At 52.7% G+C, this 16,764-nt stretch overlaps 7 protein-coding genes across 7 annotated transcripts; 3 read left to right on the forward strand and 4 right to left on the reverse strand.

The window, feature by feature from the left end:
• Window positions 1–2,544: 2,544 nt before the first annotated feature.
• J4E90_002082 (uncharacterized protein) lies at window positions 2,545–3,900 on the forward strand (the record flags this gene model as incomplete). The annotated part of the gene is made up of 1 exon (XM_051431664.1): window positions 2,545–3,900. One exon carries the CDS (start codon window positions 2,545–2,547, stop codon window positions 3,898–3,900), a length of 1,356 nt encoding a protein of 451 aa, XP_051294798.1.
• Window positions 3,901–6,350: 2,450 nt separating this feature from the next.
• On the reverse strand, window positions 6,351–7,904 carry J4E90_002083 (uncharacterized protein; the record flags this gene model as incomplete). Its single annotated transcript, XM_051431665.1, has 1 exon — window positions 6,351–7,904. One exon carries the CDS (start codon window positions 7,902–7,904, stop codon window positions 6,351–6,353), a length of 1,554 nt encoding a protein of 517 aa, XP_051294799.1.
• A 502-nt stretch (window positions 7,905–8,406) lies between these two features.
• On the reverse strand, window positions 8,407–9,514 carry J4E90_002084 (uncharacterized protein; the record flags this gene model as incomplete). The annotated part of the gene is made up of 2 exons (XM_051431666.1): window positions 8,407–8,867; window positions 8,917–9,514. The coding sequence occupies 2 exons, from the start codon at window positions 9,512–9,514 to the stop codon at window positions 8,407–8,409; spliced, it is 1,059 nt and encodes a 352-aa protein (XP_051294800.1).
• Window positions 9,515–9,947: 433 nt separating this feature from the next.
• Window positions 9,948–10,858, reverse strand: J4E90_002085 (uncharacterized protein; the record flags this gene model as incomplete). Its single annotated transcript, XM_051431667.1, has 2 exons — window positions 9,948–10,738; window positions 10,801–10,858. 2 exons carry the CDS (start codon window positions 10,856–10,858, stop codon window positions 9,948–9,950), a joined length of 849 nt encoding a protein of 282 aa, XP_051294801.1.
• A 1,132-nt stretch (window positions 10,859–11,990) lies between these two features.
• YPT7 (Rab GTPase ypt7) lies at window positions 11,991–12,937 on the forward strand (the record flags this gene model as incomplete). The annotated part of the gene is made up of 7 exons (XM_051431668.1): window positions 11,991–12,020; window positions 12,069–12,122; window positions 12,205–12,300; window positions 12,349–12,528; window positions 12,578–12,622; window positions 12,670–12,772; window positions 12,828–12,937. 7 exons carry the CDS (start codon window positions 11,991–11,993, stop codon window positions 12,935–12,937), a joined length of 618 nt encoding a protein of 205 aa, XP_051294802.1.
• Window positions 12,938–13,528: 591 nt separating this feature from the next.
• On the forward strand, window positions 13,529–15,044 carry J4E90_002087 (uncharacterized protein; the record flags this gene model as incomplete). The annotated part of the gene is made up of 2 exons (XM_051431669.1): window positions 13,529–13,771; window positions 13,836–15,044. 2 exons carry the CDS (start codon window positions 13,529–13,531, stop codon window positions 15,042–15,044), a joined length of 1,452 nt encoding a protein of 483 aa, XP_051294803.1.
• A 133-nt stretch (window positions 15,045–15,177) lies between these two features.
• On the reverse strand, window positions 15,178–16,659 carry J4E90_002088 (uncharacterized protein; the record flags this gene model as incomplete). The annotated part of the gene is made up of 1 exon (XM_051431670.1): window positions 15,178–16,659. One exon carries the CDS (start codon window positions 16,657–16,659, stop codon window positions 15,178–15,180), a length of 1,482 nt encoding a protein of 493 aa, XP_051294804.1.
• Window positions 16,660–16,764: the final 105 nt, after the last annotated feature.

Here is a 16,764-nt window from a genome sequence, read left to right on the forward strand (position 1 = left end):
GCATCGTCTCCAATTGTACGAATAGCGGCTGAGTCCGAAGGTGATTTGATGGAAAGTGGGTTACGTCGTCTAAAGATATGCAGCGAGACGTCGAATCCACCATGTCTTCAATTGAAGCTATTCCAGGTAGGAAGTGAGGATGCAGATTTGCGCCGTTCTGGTGTTTTATGGGGCGTGGAAAATCTTGCTACATGTACTAGAAAAAGCTGTTGCATTCTGTCCACGGTAGATCGACGTACGTGGGAGATCTTGGTACTGTTCCTATGCGGGTACTAGCGATGCGTTGGTGCGGGTACACTCGTTGCGAGAAAACCATGTCTCGCCAAACGCGATCCACTTGGTATAAGGCGTGTTCAGACGTGTCCTGGTGACGCGCTTGCGTGTATCACCTGTCCAGCTGTCAGTGGCATGCGCAGAGATTTCTGAATATGCCCGGAGGCAGTGCTATAGGAAAAACAAGCGGTTCTCGGAATGATGAGTTTGATATGTTCCGGATGCTACTCCGCATTCCGATCCGGGGTTGCTCGGCGTTCAGTACAGAAAGCGAGACCGACGAAGCTAGAAGCCATGATGCTTACTTTGGTTCGTGACAATAACAGCCTTAATACGACGGAAAAGACCCCGATGCAAAAAGCGCCACAACGGGAGCGCCGTGCAATACTGGACTGGAGATCAAGAGAGGTATACCGAATCGGCCCGTCGTAGATCGAAGCTTTGCGCCCGGATGAGGCTACAGAGAGCCGCAATGCAGGGCACCGTTCTAGAGGTCTAGACACCGCGAGTTGTGTCTGCATTCAGCAACCACAGAAGCGGTGAAATGGTGTTCGTGCTGCCAGTGTGGTCCCGCCATGACACGTTCACGGGCCATTGGATGGCGTCAGTTTCAGGTCAAATTTCGCCATGATGACTCTAACCCTGAAGCTACGCGTGGCATGCTGAGTTGCACATGTCAACGGGAAAGAGATCCTTGAACGAACCATGGGTGCGCCACATGGACTCAGTGTATGGTTCAGGTAACCAGAGATATGCAGAGAATGCAATTGTTTTACCGAATCGGGCGCTTCAGTCTTGGCAGATCGCGGACGCCATGCAAGCGTCGCCGTTGTTAAGCGAAGTATCGTGAGATTTCTAGGTGGTGTTTGGAGGCTTCGTCTGCCCTGATCCACATGGACTCGTCGGGCATTTCCGACGCGAAAGTGGTTGCGTGATCGGAACCGGTGCAGTTTCCATCGAGTAATGTAGACCAGTCTGGTCCCTCAACAAGTGGAGGCTTTGACACGACGCATCGTAGGTAACAGCCAATATCGGGCCGGAACGCCAAAGTGTGCAAAGAAGCTGTAAAGGATCTGGGACAGGTGGAGTACCCAGTCAGCGTTTCTTCTCGCTCCACGGTGGGTGTAGGAAAAACTCGTTGCATTACCTAACGCCGGCGCGGCTTGGCATCTGTCGCCATCACGATGAGCACGAATATGACTGTGGATTGACGAAGACGTTGCACAATTAGCAATGCGCAATGTAGTCGAGTAGGGCGCATAAGCGGTCATCAAATACGTGTCAGGTGCACCTCCTGACGTGACGATGCGCGCCCTTGAGGAGTGCGGGGAGTCGCGCCGGTGTATGGGCAGTCCGAGGAGATGCTCGAATATTCGTCCCCAGAGTCGCACTTTGCAGGCGATCAGAACGCCATGTTGCGGGGAACAGCGCATCAGATGTGCGTCAGCGAATGATGGCTAGCGGGCGGACAGTGTGCCGTTGCGATGGACGAGCACCCCAGGGTTTCCGGGTGGAGACTCTCTGGTACAATGTGTGCTGAAGTGAATGGCCGTCGGCGAGTCACACATGTTGGCCGCATAGTCAAGCCACCACGGTGCTTGTTGGCGGCGGCCAAAGCACGAGCTGGAATTCGGAATGCGTTCGGCCTGGTGATGAATCGGCGGTCAGCAGCGAGCGCTTGGTTATGCATGGTGATGGGGAATGCGCTGCATACACCGGTATAGGGCGCGACAATCACGACGCTCTCGTACCAGCTCAGCTGAGAAGGTTTCCCAGGTGTTGACGTCTTTTTAGTTGGCAGGCACGACAGCTACTGGGCGATCGCGAGAGCGGCAGGCCGTGCGTTCCTTCCTCCTGACCCAAAAATTCCATGGAAGGCGCAGGGGTGTGCTTGCCAGAACCCGTTAGCGTGGCGTGCGCAATCCCTGCATCTGGTATAACCGATGAAATCATGCGAAATCGAGTTTCTCTCATGTAAAACTTCCCTCAAAATGCTGAACGCCTTTAAATAAGACTACGCCCTACCCCGAGCTACCCCTTTGGTTACTTTGACAGCTAGAACATGTTCCTGCCACAGACTCTCTATAACCACCTCCACTCCCACAAGGTTAACTCTTGAACGCCGCCGCATTCAACAGTTGCTGCACCTGCATATCGGATCTCGGCCCACTCCCTCACTCCATTGGACAGCTCCTTATCTCGCAGATTCAAACCTGCCAACATCCACTCACGTCACTCAATCTCAGCCCTACCCCGGATTCTTTATCAGACATGCCCGGTCGCCTGTTGAGCACCCTCGCGAGGGTGGCTCCCACGCCATTGCCTAAATTGGACCACATCAAACCGCACGCTGAAGGCCTGCTTCCGCCCGTCTACTCCTACGACGCACCCCGCGTAAAAGCAAAGTCAAAGTCGGAAGAGTCGCTCGTCATGGACATCTTCAACCGCCACAAGCATGACAAGCATGCGAAAGAAAAAGAGGAAGTCAAGAAGAGCCCCAAGGTTGAGGCTCAGGGCGCGGCTTCCATGAACATGAGCGTTGAGTCGCCGCCCATTGTCTTCTACAACAGCCCCCAGTCTTCGACCGGCGCTATTTTCTCGGGTCAGCTCGTCATCAACGTTCATGACCCCTACGTCACCGTGGAAAAATTCGAGATGCGCATGCTCGCCATCGTTTCCACTAAGAAGCCTGTCGCCCCACACTGCCCCGATTGCAGCACGCAAACCACCGAAATCCACAAGTGGGAGTTCCTGACGCATCCTACTTCGCTGCGTCATGGCCCACACACATTCCCCTTCAGCCACTTGCTGCCGGGACACCTGCCTGCGACTACACATGGTAGCCTCGCCACAGTCGATTACTACCTTTCCGCTGTTGCTACTACCTCATCGGGTAAGATTACCTACAAGCGCAATCTGGACATCAAGCGCGCCATCTTTCCCGGAGCCGAGAAGCACTCTATTCGCATCTTTCCTCCCACGAACCTTACCGCTTCAGTGAAGCTACCCCCGGTCATCCACCCGATTGGTGACTTCCCCATTGAGATGCGCCTATCTGGTATCGTGCAGAACAAAGGAGACTCACAAACACGATGGAGGCTCCGCAAGCTCAACTGGCGCATTGAGGAGACGCAGAAGTTCATTGCTCCAGCCTGTGCCAAGCACATTTCCAAGGTCGGGGGTGAGGGCAAGGGTGTCCTTCACGAGGATGTTCGCGCCATCGCCAGCGAGGAGGTCAAGACTGGCTGGAAGACCGACTTTGAGAAGGGCGAGATTGACGTCGAGTTTCAGGCCGCCTGCAACGTCGGCCTGAAGCCTCTTTGCGACATGGAGAGCCCAAGCGGCATGAGCGTCAAGCACAACCTCATCATTGAGATGGTTGTCGCTGAAGAGTGGGCACCCCTCAAGAAGCTCAACCAAGCCACTCCTACTGGCGCCGCTCGCGTTCTCCGCACTCAGTTCCACCTCGTGCTCACTGAGCGCTCTGGTATGGGTATTGCTTGGGATGAGGAGCAACCTCCTCTCTACGAAGACGTTCCTATCAGCCCCCCGACTTACGTCGACGACTGCGAATTTCCTTTCTCCAACAGCAGCTCCCGCTCCGGAAGCTTCAGTCTGGAGCAATAGCTGCGAGCTTCCTATTTCCTTTCTTCGCTTATACCCCATTTTACGATGAGATCATCGACGCTTCACGAATCTCCTTACTGTGCCATTGGTCTATTTTCGCTTGGAACTATCACTAGTGGACTGTAGGATATACCCGGCGTCGCGTTTACATGCTCGCCACTCTTATTGGATTTTTTTACGGCGTTCGGCTCATTGCTGGTGTTTTCGGGTTGAGCTCAGGCTGAGCCGCTCTTGCATCGAATGGACATCCAGCAGGCGTTTTTCCTTGGCACAAAGAAAAGTTCAATTCATAGATCACAATTCGTGACTAGCATAATAGCAAGTAATACACAGTACAAGCAGAATCAACTTCTACGCTCTGACATATCTTTGGCTCATGCTTTCTTGAAGTAACTCACAAATCATTGACTAGCTTCACCTCTGGGCACATGAACAGAGAGGTATACATGAGCCGCTGAGGCCGCGCAAGGTCTGTTCATGGCGTACACTTCTTCACAGAGCATCACCGGACCCACCCATCAGGCAGACCAATTCACACCGCTTCATAGTACCTTACATCGGAAGTGCCTTCCTAAAATGGATCTCACGATACTCGCCCCTTACAACTCGTACCACAAAGCCACCACATGAAAATCCTGCAACCACGTTCCACACTAGCCAGTATTCTAGAACACACTCCCCACATCCCTGATACATGCACCATGGTACCAGCACACCTCGCATCGGCACTTCGGTACCATACGCCAGTGACACATAACATGCACTTGAGCGGGTACATTACCTGCTCGCCCTAACACCTTTTACCCTGGCCCCTGTCGGGGATCACTCGCATGGTCGGGCTTCTCTACCGAACCGGTACTTTTGAGGCTGCCGGCCTAGAATAATTGGCATGCCAGGGCTCGGACGTGCGCGACAAGATGGGAATGTGAATTCCTCCATGTTTGGAGATGCGACATGTCTGGGTGGGATTTCCTATTTAGGTTATCAGCTTTTGACCGAGCTCGTCAGCCCAGACCGAAACCTTCTGCATGTTTGTGCATATGTCACTGAAAAGCTTGAGGATCGCGGCTCTTCTTTCAATTTTCGCCTCTGCCGTTCAGGGTGAAGTACGGGATGGGCGTGTGAAGACGTCGGCTCATGGATGCTGTTGCCAAGGTATATGTGGGGTGCGGCTACATGACGTACATCACGAACTTTGTCTAACCCATCACCACCCTGGAAGTATATCCTCAACGAACCGTATGCACCTTGAGTTTCTACAGAGCACTAAGTGTACACTCCTTTGGAATTGCAGCATCGATCTTACCATCGCTAGCCGTATTTCTTGAACGCACACGCCCCAGGGTATTCACAGCAACTCCTAAGGTTGCACAATCGTTTTTGACATCTAGTCGCGACAGTCGCTAATTCATTGGATCATTATAGAACCACTCCGAGTATGAGCTGGCGTCAGGTAAAAAAGACCCGAAACGCTCCGGGTCTTGCCTATGTAGCCAAGCACCAAAGAAAGCATGCCGACTCGCTCCCACACAACAGGATTTGAATGAGGTACCTTTCGCAACGTCAAAAACCGTGCCGCGCTACATCAAGGTGTACGAGGTCAGTGTGTGTCTCATATACATTTCGTACGGATACACTTACCCGTGCTCAACATCGAGGAATCTCCCAACAAAGATCAAAACACTTATGAACTCGCCAGAGCCGTGCTTGGCAGTCCACTCTTGTTGGGTTATGTCAATTGACATGCTGGTGAAAGCGAGGCGACCACCTATCCTCCACCAGTCTGTGGCTTTGTCAACACGGTGAGACATATACCGTTCGCGACCAATCCTCCCAACCAGTCTGCCCCACGACCATTCTCGATTTACTTCCTTGACCGGTTGGAACTTGTTCAAGAGAAACGGATTCTTTATCTCCAGTGTGGAAAACGTGCCGTTGGCCAGACGAAGCGCCGAGTTTTGGTCTAACAGCCGTACTACCTCTGGACGTCCAGGATGAGAGAGATACATATTCGCACCCCACACGAGACTTGGGCTTGTGGCATTGATCAGATCACTCAGATAAGCGCAATATTCAGTATTGGGAGGTAGCCGCCAACTGACTGTACCGCCCCAGCCAGCCCTAAAGTTCAAGATACGAAGTCAGTCAATGTCTTACGCGCAGCTCGCGCAACGGCTCTCTTACCAGGTCCACGAAGGTAAATGATTACGTCGCATACATGCTTCGGAGATAAACATCGCCTGATGCGAGCCCGCGCGGTGAAACCATGACGATATCGCCAAGGCGAAGGTAATCTGAGCGGGGGCAGCGCTTCCAGCAATGTCGCCCGTCCACAAAGGTATTCCGTGAAACATATGCAGCGATGTGGTTTGTTCGTACATTCCAAGAACACCCTGGACTAGAGATGGCGCAGAATTTAGTATTGGTAACACCAGCAGTGCCAAGGCAGACTACTTACAGGCTGGCAGGGTATCTGTAGCTTGTGTCAAGCGTCGTTTCGTAAACTCACGCATATGTTCGCACAGCCCTCGCAATTGCGCTCCAACGGTTATCTCCTCAACGACAGGAAAGCCATAGTCCAGCCGATACTCCTCGTCATTAGCAATGACCAAGTCTCCCTGGTGCGCACTACTGCCTCCGCTGAATGCACCGCCTTTGAATATGCCGCTCAACATGAAGTCTACCAGAATGGTGTTGGGATCGTTCTCATGGCTTATGGGTTGGTGGAACAGCGACACATCCGCGCTTTCATTCGAGGCCATACATCGACATTCCCAATAGAACTGGTGTTCTGTGAAGACGATGCGGCGGTTAGAGAGGACTCCTTCTTGGTATGTCCAGCCGCGTGTCCAATATTGCGATTGGAGTATTTCTCGCCGCGGGTCAGGGAGCATAGAAAGAAGCAGACTTCCGCTATCAGCGTAGTACTTTGGCTGTGGCTTGCGAGGTGTGTTCCGTACCCCAGGAAGACCATGGCTAGCACCATTTCCTGCAGCTGCTACGATGGTGAACTCAGCAGCTTCATATATTGTGGTCATCCTCGAAATTAGGTAGCCTTTCTCTTCTGGATCCGCCTGGTTTATACAGCTCCGATCCACCCACAGATAGGTAAAGTCGAGCTTGCGTGTGACCTCGACTGCGTCCATGACAGTTGCCGGCCAGTCTTCCAGATCGGCGGGTGTAGATCCCCAAACATAGCTTAAAGCAGCGTACGGAGTTCCCCACGGCTTGTCTTCAACCTCGGGAGGATCCTTGGTACAGTTGATCAAACGAAAGCCTCTGGTTACCGGTTCTTCCGATGCACGTTGTCTGCAGGCGGTACCGTGTCCACTGCGGCAATAATCGAGCCATGACCGTAACCGCTCAAGATCGAATGAACTCTTAAGCTCTCTTGCTCCAAGCAGATTCTGGTTGAGACCGTCGCTGGGCTCGGCAGCCGGCTTGTAGAATATGGCCCCCACAGCTGGAATCTCGTAATCTAGCCATGAGGCATCGTGCCCGGTCGGTGGGATCGACTCTATATCTGGCACGACTGCCATGAATACTGTATCGTGGCGTTCCTCGAGGAAGTCGGGATCTTTAAACGCGGTTCTCACCCGAGCTGCATTGAAGAGCCAAGCATCGGTGCTAGGGAACGCAAGTAGTTTGTAGCGTTCATGTATATCTGGCTGGACTCTGACAGATCGAAGGAAGTCGCACAAGGGACAATCTGATGGCTTGGACAGCCTCGTGCCAAACCGATGCACCGAGACTGCATCAGCGTAGAAGTGCCTTCCATCGCTAGCTTCGTAGAGCTTCGACTTCTTGTCTGGATCGTCCACTCTGCGTTTGTAGTACTTGAGGGCCGCTTCGAAAACGTTGTCGATGTCAAGCATTTGACATCCCGTACACAGTGATGATGTTGGGTCGATGGCTGGTTTAAGCCGTTTCCTTCCTTCAGCATTGTCTTCCGGACTGGCTTCCTGTCTTCTTTTGCCTGCCTGTTTTGAATATGTGGCGCTCATATCGCTTTGAAGGTAGACGTATTCGGGTAATATAGGCGCGTCACAGTTTCTCTGTGACATCCGCGATTTTGTCCGCACGCTTCTTGTTAGTAACGGGGTAGGACTGCATTATTTCTTGACTGCCACATGTCATTTCGAAATATTGGAATCGATCCATATGGAACCTGGTAGAATGTATGCTCGTATTGGTATACACAGCTGAGGCAGATCGGCGTTCAACACAGCCTCCTCGTTGCCTGAAACAGCCTTAGCGCCGCCACGAGCGCGTCCACGCAAACTGAGCGAATGGCAACAACGGTCCTTTTCTTATCCAGATTACCATTTTCGCGCACTAATCCCCCATTGGGAGGTTCTGCGAACTGAGGCTGAACAGATTGTGCACAGCAAGCAATTCGGTTACAGGCGCGAACACAACTGCGGCCATCGAACGACAAGTTCCCACAGTTTGGCCTCGCTTCAAATCTGGAGGGTGGCACGCATTGCTCTCGCTTCAGCCAGTCGTTCACTTTACTCCCAATTTGACTACCAGCTTTCCCTTCGCTCTGCCTGTTCTGAGCTTCTCATAAGCGTCGGGTACATGCTCGAAAGCATACACCTCACTCACGACAGGTTTCACTTTCCCGTCCGCAACAAGTTTACCCAACTTCGTGAAGTCTTCGAAGTTCGTAGAAGCAAGACCGAAAGAGAATCGCCGTTGCCCACCTCCAAGCCACGTCGGTACCAGGAAGCGGAATGCGAGATCGTAGATAAAGGGTAGGCTCACTTGAGATCCGATCTGGACGTACTTCGCTGCAGGTTTTGTGAAGGAGGGTGATTTCCAGTATAGCTCAAACTGATGTCCAATGTTGTCGAGAACCATGTCATAGTGGTTTGAGCTGCTTGCCAGAATGGTAGGTACATCGTTCTGGCGATAGTCGATGACTTCGTCGGCCCCAAGATCCTTGCAAAGCTGAACATTTGCGGCTGTGAGGGATCAGAAAATGCATCATTGTCGCGACTGTTGGACGCTTACCGGAGCAGGTCGTTGTGACATAGCATCCCAGAGCTTTTGCGATCTGAATGGCAAAAGTACCCGTACCACCTGAACCACCGTTGATTAGTACTCTGTCACCGGCTTTTACATTCGGTGCGAGGCACTGATATGTAACAAGACCGCAGACTCCCAGCGTTGCTGCTTGCTCCGCTGAGATACCATCGGGCATTGGCACCGTTCCCGCTTTTGAACCGATGATGAATTCTCCCAATGTGCCAAACTGTTGCTTCGGCTCGAGCTTGCCAAAAACCATTTGCCCGACCGTGAGGTCGCAATCCGGTCCCACTTCAGCGACTCTTCCAGCGAAATCAAGTCCGGGGGTTGCTGGCTTAGGGATGGCCATTCGCCCAACGATGGGTAGTTCTGCAAGCTTGTAGTCGACCTGGTTCAGAGCAGCAGCGTGAACCTGAATCAGAGATTCTCCACTTGCGAGTGGCCGCTTCGCTGTCGGCAGCGGTACTGACTCATTGAGCTGTATTGCCTCCTCGAGGGTGGTACCGCATGTTGACCATTGCCATGCTCTCATCGTTGCTGGCAGGCGCATCGTCTCGGTTCCGGTAGTAGTAGTTTGCGACATCTTCCAAGTAACAATGTGTGCGTGGTAGGAGAAATGAGAGGTAAAAAGACAGAAATGAGTTTCAACCCCGATGCGCTGTCATATACAATTGCGTTGCAGCTGGTCGTCAACCAGGACCGTGGCTATCGTACGGATCCCCGCACGGGGAAGTTGCGAAGAGACCATCGTGTACGGCGTAGGATGAGTAAACCATCAAGACCCATCAAGATCGATCATCAGCGAGATTTCATGTAGAATGGAGTTAATTGTCAACGCTGTGCATAGGACATCATTGACACGAGTGAGAAAGCGAAGGACATGCGCGCAGAATGATCGCGACTGCTAGGCTGCTAGCGCCGGACTTCGCACTCCCGCTACCGGGGCAGCTACTACCCAACACCACCACCAAACACCCTTCACTCGCGTGGCTTTCCGCCTGTTGACTGCGTAGTATCTACCGTTCGCGCCAGAAGTCGCTATCCTCTCCAATGATGACCTGCTCGTCGTCGGATACGTTCCCTTCAGCAATGCCATCCATATCGTGCCTCATTGGCGTGTCAGCCGTGCGACCTCTCCACTTTCGACGCTTTGGCTCGCCAGCTGCATATTTTGCAAGCACAGCACTGACAGACGGAGGCGGGTCTTCTTCTTCCATGTCTTCTGGTTCGCCTTCGATTTGGCTGTCCATCGCTTCCTCATGTCCTTCATGGTCTGACATCCTTTCCTCTTCTGCTTCGCCAAGTATTTCGTCATTCATGACGCAGTCATTTCCTTTGGATTTCTTCCTTGTGCACTCGTTCTGATCTTGCGCCTTTCTCTTTGGACCGGCGCGAAAAGGTATCCGGGTCTGATGATTGTTGTCGTTCTTCACGAGCATGGCGTCTAGATTTGCAAAATCGCCATCGGCCTTCTTTGTAAGAAACTTGTCAGTCTCATGCTTCAGGCAATCCGATGACGCCTTGGGGTCTTGTCTATGGGACTTTGGCTGGTCTTTTGCCAGCACACGTCCGTTCCGTGGCCCGCTCGTTTCCAAGATCACTTGCGCTGCTCGCTTCTCTATGGCATCACGGAGACCCTCGAGCACCTCAATGCGTGTTCTTACGTCCCACCCGAAGATGATAGTTCCTTTGCGGGATGTTACGTCGATGCGATATCTGTCGGATGATATTTGGATAGTGACCAGGTTGACGTCGCGAACACTGGCGACGGAAGGATACTCGGTACGGACCAGAAATACCAGCGTATCTAGATCTTCAAGTCAGTTTTCTCTCAAAGACAACGAGAGCTTGGGGCGATTAACGACCTACTGATCAGCTGTATACGTTCCTGCTCGGACAAAGTGCCTCCGATATTAGTGAGCGCCATGAAATGCGAGTGAAGGGGATCCGCGTTCGTCATGACAAAGGACTGATCTCTGGAGCTGTGACGCTCTAGATTGATGCGGAAAGGATCAGTGGTATTGGCTGGGTCGAGGAAAGAACGCACTATCGAAACTACAGTTATAGTGAAATCGACGCTCTGCCAAGACGTGTTTGCATTCACTGGCCGAATCGCGTCTCTTCCAGTTCACTCGATCAGAAATCAACAATCGAAACTTAGTAGATCACTGATAGTTTGACTGTGTAAGTTTGCTATCAGAGACCAAACATGCAGAGTCTAGCAAAGCAAAGTGTTCATGCTATACTCAAGGAGTAATACATTTAGAATTCATTTATCTCAATGCTTTGATACGGCGTTCTTTCATGTGATGATGGGCCGTTTTACCATATCAAGAGCTTTCAAGTAAATTCTCGCTTATCTCTCGAGCATAAATACAGCACGTTGTCCAGTTTGATGCCATCCAAATGTTTTAAAGGAAGCGCCGTACAAGTTCAAGATGGTAATTACGGGTGTGGTGTTCAAAAATCGTAGAGAAGTTGAGGGTTTGACACTGTGAATTCAGTACTACGAGCGATGTGTGAGCACCTGGGCAGGCCCGTACTGGCAGCCTTAAACTTTACCGCTTAGGTGATCTACTGGTATCCCTGGAGGTATCGATTAGGTACTCAGTCGCGCCAGGTTGGAGATTGGCGATGACACGAGCAACTGTTGGGAATTGATATAAGGATGAAGCTCTCCTTCATGGACAGTCGTGGATCAGCGGCGGGGGTAGACGGTCAATGTGAATGCGGTGTCAGGTGGGCGCGTGAGTTGACGTGGGCACCTCAGACCATGGGACGGGCGGCTAGCGTTGTGTCCGTGCCCAGCTTGACATCAACCATCATCGATCTCTGGTAACGAAGCTGCACCTATCCTCACCGTATCTGCGCCATAAACGCAGTGCCTTGATTTCCCTACTCGACCAACGTCCCGGAGACCTAAATATTGGCGTCGCATACCCTCTACCTCGGCCTAGTATCCGCGCAGCCAACTCCGCACCACCTCGAAGCATCTAGCTTCGCGCCTCGAATCGACCGCGCCGTACCTCGTCTTCCTACCTACACACACTCTCTACAAGATGGCATCAAGGAAGAAGGTCCTCCTCAAGGTATTTCAGTTCCCGACGGGGTCTTGCCTTCACGGCTAATGCGCGCAGGTCATTATCCTCGGAGACAGCGGGGTCGGCAAGACGAGCTTGATGAACCAATATGTACGAAGAACCCCTCGTAGAGCTATACACGACACGAGTGATAGCTACAGGCTATGAATACTGGCTTATACTGTCTCTACAGGTCAACAAGAAGTTCAGCGCAAGCTACAAAGCCACGATTGGTGCCGATTTCCTGACCAAGGAAGTGCTGGTCGACGACAGGCTGGTTACCATGCAGGTGTGTACATGTGAATCTGCGCGCTTGGATCTTACTGACGTACGATAGCTCTGGGACACTGCCGGTCAAGAGCGCTTCCAATCGCTCGGTGTTGCCTTCTACCGCGGTGCCGACTGCTGCGTGCTCGTATACGACGTGAACAACTCGAAGAGTTTCGATACCCTGGATAGCTGGAGGGACGAATTCTTGGTTCAGGCCAGCCCGATGGATCCTGAGAGCTTCCCATTTGTAGGTGCATACGGGTAGATTGGGTGTACATCTGTACTGACGCGGACAGGTTGTCATTGGCAACAAAATCGATGTGGAGGAGAGCAAAAGGATGGTGAGTCTCTGTAGCGACCGTTCAAGGCTTCATACTAACAGCGCCAGATCTCGTCTAAGCGCGCCATGACATTTTGCCAATCGAAGGGTGGTATCCCGTACTTCGAGACCAGTGCTAAGGAGGCCATCAACGTCGAGCAAGCTTTTGAAGGTAAGCCAGACCTAGAGTCATACGAATCCCCGCTTTCGGAAGCTGACATCCGTAGTTATCGCACGACAAGCTCTAGCACAGGAGGACGTGGGTGACTTCAGCAACGACTTCCCCGAGACAATCCCGATCGACCTCAAGGGCAGCGAAGGCGGTTGCGCATGCTAGTGTATGCCATCACGAAATAAGCGACGTTTATGAGAACCGACAATGGAACCTCATCTGCCGCAATGCCGTCTTGCATCTGGAGTTCGCATGGAGTTTGGTGTTGAACATGCTTCTTGAGCAGGAGGATCTCTTACTCCTGTAATCTATCATCACGGATGGGGTCATTGTCACCTAGTCGATATAGCTGCCTAAGAATATATGAATACATACATGAACAGTACTTTTGCCTGGAGTGCTATCAGACGCGTGCCTTCCGCCCGCGTATCCGTGATGACGTGGGTCCGTGGCTAAGGCGGCACCGCCACAATTCCGTCAACGGGCCTCTTTGAGACACGAGGACACATGAAACTCGCAACCCCCGGGACTTAGCACCCTCTTATCAAGTGTCCGCGTGTTACGCCGAACCACCCCGTGCCACGAGTCCATCACTTGCATATTTCTCTGCCTTTGACAAACGACTGATTTCATGGGCGCTCGCATATTCTTCCATGCCTCGACACGTACCCCGACCGTGAGCCCGCTTATCACCGAAGACCCTCCTTGACGGACCTGTCCATACACCTACATTAATTTCTATTACACCCTGCCAACATGATACCTCGGAGGGAAGAAGATGTTGAGACGACGCCGCTCAGTCCACGCGTTAGCGACGTCTCCGACGAGAGCGCATACTTGCGCGGGGAAGACTACCTCGAGAGCCCAGCGAGCGAAGCCAGCCAGTGGGCTGAGGGACAGAAGAAGGGATTATGGACGAGCAAAGTACGACACGCAGTAGGAATAGCTCTCCTACTTGCGACGGTGCTACTGTGGACAGCTAGTAATTTCCTCGCGAGTGTACGTATCTCGCATCCCCTGGGATGGCACGGTAGTGGTAAGCGCATAGCTGACAATGGAACAGACAATATTCGCAGACGACTCCTACTCGAAGCCCTACCTGGTAACCTACGTAAACACAACATTCTTCGTCATCCCTCTCCTACCCATGTTCCTCCACCACCTATGGGTCGACCGTCACCGTCCCAACAGCGCGCGGCAGCACCGCCAACCTCTCCTAGCACACGCACGCGACCTCTTGCAACGGCGAGCAGGGAAATGGAAGCTCCTCCGCGAACACGAGACCCCCTCTTCAACCTCAGCCTCGAACAAAGCTCGCAATGACGAGGCAACCGAAGTCCTGCTATCGTCCTCCCTGCACGGCTCCCAAAGTTTCGCAACCGGGAAAACTGGTGGCCAGGACGAGGACGACGGCTTGACGATAAGAGATACAGCGAAACTGGCGCTGGAGTTCTGTCTCCTTTGGTTCCTGGCAAACTACTTTGCGGCCGCCTGTCTAGAGTACACAACCGTTGCCAGTTCTACTATCCTTTCTTCTACGTCCTCCATCTGGACCCTACTTCTGGGATCCATAATGCGCGTCGAGCGCTTCACGCTGCTCAAATTCCTCGGCGTACTCGCGTCTCTCGGCGGTGTAGCCCTCATCTCCATGGTCGACGTATCCGGCGAGACAGACGAGAACCGCGGTTCCTTCCCGCACAAGACACCAAAAGAACTAGCCATTGGCGACGTCATGGCCTTTGTGTCGGCTGTACTATACGGTTTCTACACGGTCTTCATGAAGTCTCGGATTGGCGATGAGACAAAGGTCAACATGCCTCTCTTCTTCGGCCTCGTTGGATTGTCCAACATCTTACTACTCTGGCCCGGATTCATCATCCTACATCTTACCGGCATAGAACCTTTTGAGCTCCCGCCCACATCGCGCATCCTCAACATCGTGCTCATCAACAGCGCATCATCTCTCGTCTCCGACTTTTGCTGGGCGTACGCTATGCTGCTTACTTCCCCGCTGATTGTCACTGTTGGTCTTAGTTTGACCATTCCGTGCAGTCTGGTCGGGCAGATGCTGTTGGACTCGCAGTATGCATCGGCATTGTATTGGGTCGGCGCAGCGATCATGGTGCTTTCCTTCTTGTTCATCAACCATGAGGATCGGAAAGATGAAGCAGAGGGACTGCAGGGCGCGGATGATGCTGTGACGGAGGTGCAGAGGGGCTTTCAGAGTATAAGACAAAGTCTAAGTCGAAGGAATTCGAGGACGGACGTTTGACGTCGGATACCTGGGTCGCATACTCAACCTGTTCATACACATTTTCTTTGAACAATTCTCCATAGCCAAATACCAAAGTCATTTTCATTGGTTCATGGGGTATCATAATGCAAGTTATAGTAGTACCAATCCCTCATTTCCGTCCACCGTCCATGTTTTTTGAGTACCCATTCCGTCCATACTTCCCCTTACCCTTCGAGTTCCACTTCTTACCACCACCCTTGTAGCTCTTCTCCCGGTCATTGTCTTTCCTCTGCTCCATCAGATCCTTTTTCCTCCCCTCCCAGCTCTCGTCGTCGTCCAGTTCCTCAATTGGCCAACCCTCCTTCTCCATGAACTCTTCTAGCTGCTTCTGAAGTTGGGGCTCCCACTTCGATTGGTCTTCCAGATCCGTGTATTCTAGGACGTTCTGGCCGAGCGTGTAGTCGCCTTGGCGAGAGCGGATGAGAGACGACATGAGGCCGAGCGAGTTACAGGCTAGACCGAGATCGTGGCAAAGAGAGCGTACGTAGAAGCCAGATGTTACTGTCATGCGAAGACGGGCTGCCGGTGGCTGCGGGGTGGGCGCAGATGTAGCTGATGTTGCGGCAGCGTCGGCAGGTTCAGCGGGGTTATTTTGGGTGAGTGTTGAGGTGTCTTCTGGTACTTGTGCTTCTTCCATCGAGACTACCGGCTTCTCTTCTGTTGGCAATGATGCTTCGACACTGGCATCTGTGACGTTCTCCGCGGAGGTTTCCTCGGTGGGCGCTACCTCTGCTGGTAAAGCACCGGACATGGCAGGCTCGGAATCCGTCTTAGGTATCTTCGGCTGCTGCCCTGCGCCTTCAACGTGGTCGTTTTCCGGTGATCTCGATCGCTTGCGCCCTCTTCTTGCCGCTGTGTCGGAGTAGACTTTCGCGTCTTCTTTCCGGATACCCATCAGCTTCTTTGCGCCCTCCATCTCAGCACCATCCACTTCCTCCTTTGGCCAGGCAAAGTCATGGCTTCCGGGTTCCAGCCACTCGACAAGCTCCAGCTCTTCTACTTCGACCGGCCGCGCTGCTACCTCTGGTATGTCCTTGCCCTCTCTAGCATATTCGTACATCTTCTTGCCATCCACCTTGAGTGCAGAGAAAACGCTCGGCTTCTGCAAGATCTTGCCGCGAAACTGCGCCAGCTTCTCCTCTACCAATTCCCTTGTGACATGCTCGTACTCCGCCTTCCCGACAACCTTGCCTACAGCATCGTAGCTGTCTGTCGCCGCGCCGAATAATACCACGCATTCGTATGTCTTCGTGCACTCGAGGAAGCGTTGTAAGCATTTCGTGCCCTTGCCCATGCCGACAATCAAGACGCCAGTAGCCATTGGATCGAGGGTACCACCATGGCCGAGTTTCGCTTTGACATTCTTGAGGTGTTTGGGCTTAGCGTCCGCGATGATGAGGGAGCGCTTTTGGGCTTCGAGCCAGGGTGCGAAGAGCGGCGAGCGAGAGAAGTGATCTTGGAGGTCGCGCAAGACGCCGGCGGAGGAGGCCCATTGCGGCTTGTTGATTGCGAAGATACCTTCGAGCACCTTGCGACTCTCGGTCGGTGGAGTAGTCATAATCGCGCGCTTTATCGAAGACGCGACTGGCATCAGCGGGGTGATAGAAGGAAGCTCGGAGCTCTAGCTACTAGGGTGGGAGGTATTGGGGCCACTAGATGTTAACAGAACTTGTGTTGCCTACAGACTACACAGAGA

Source organism: Alternaria incomplexa, assembly GCF_024043165.1.
Source record: "Alternaria incomplexa strain BMP 0042 chromosome Unknown scaffold_2, whole genome shotgun sequence".
NCBI classification, from domain to species: Eukaryota; Fungi; Ascomycota; class Dothideomycetes; order Pleosporales; family Pleosporaceae; genus Alternaria; species Alternaria incomplexa.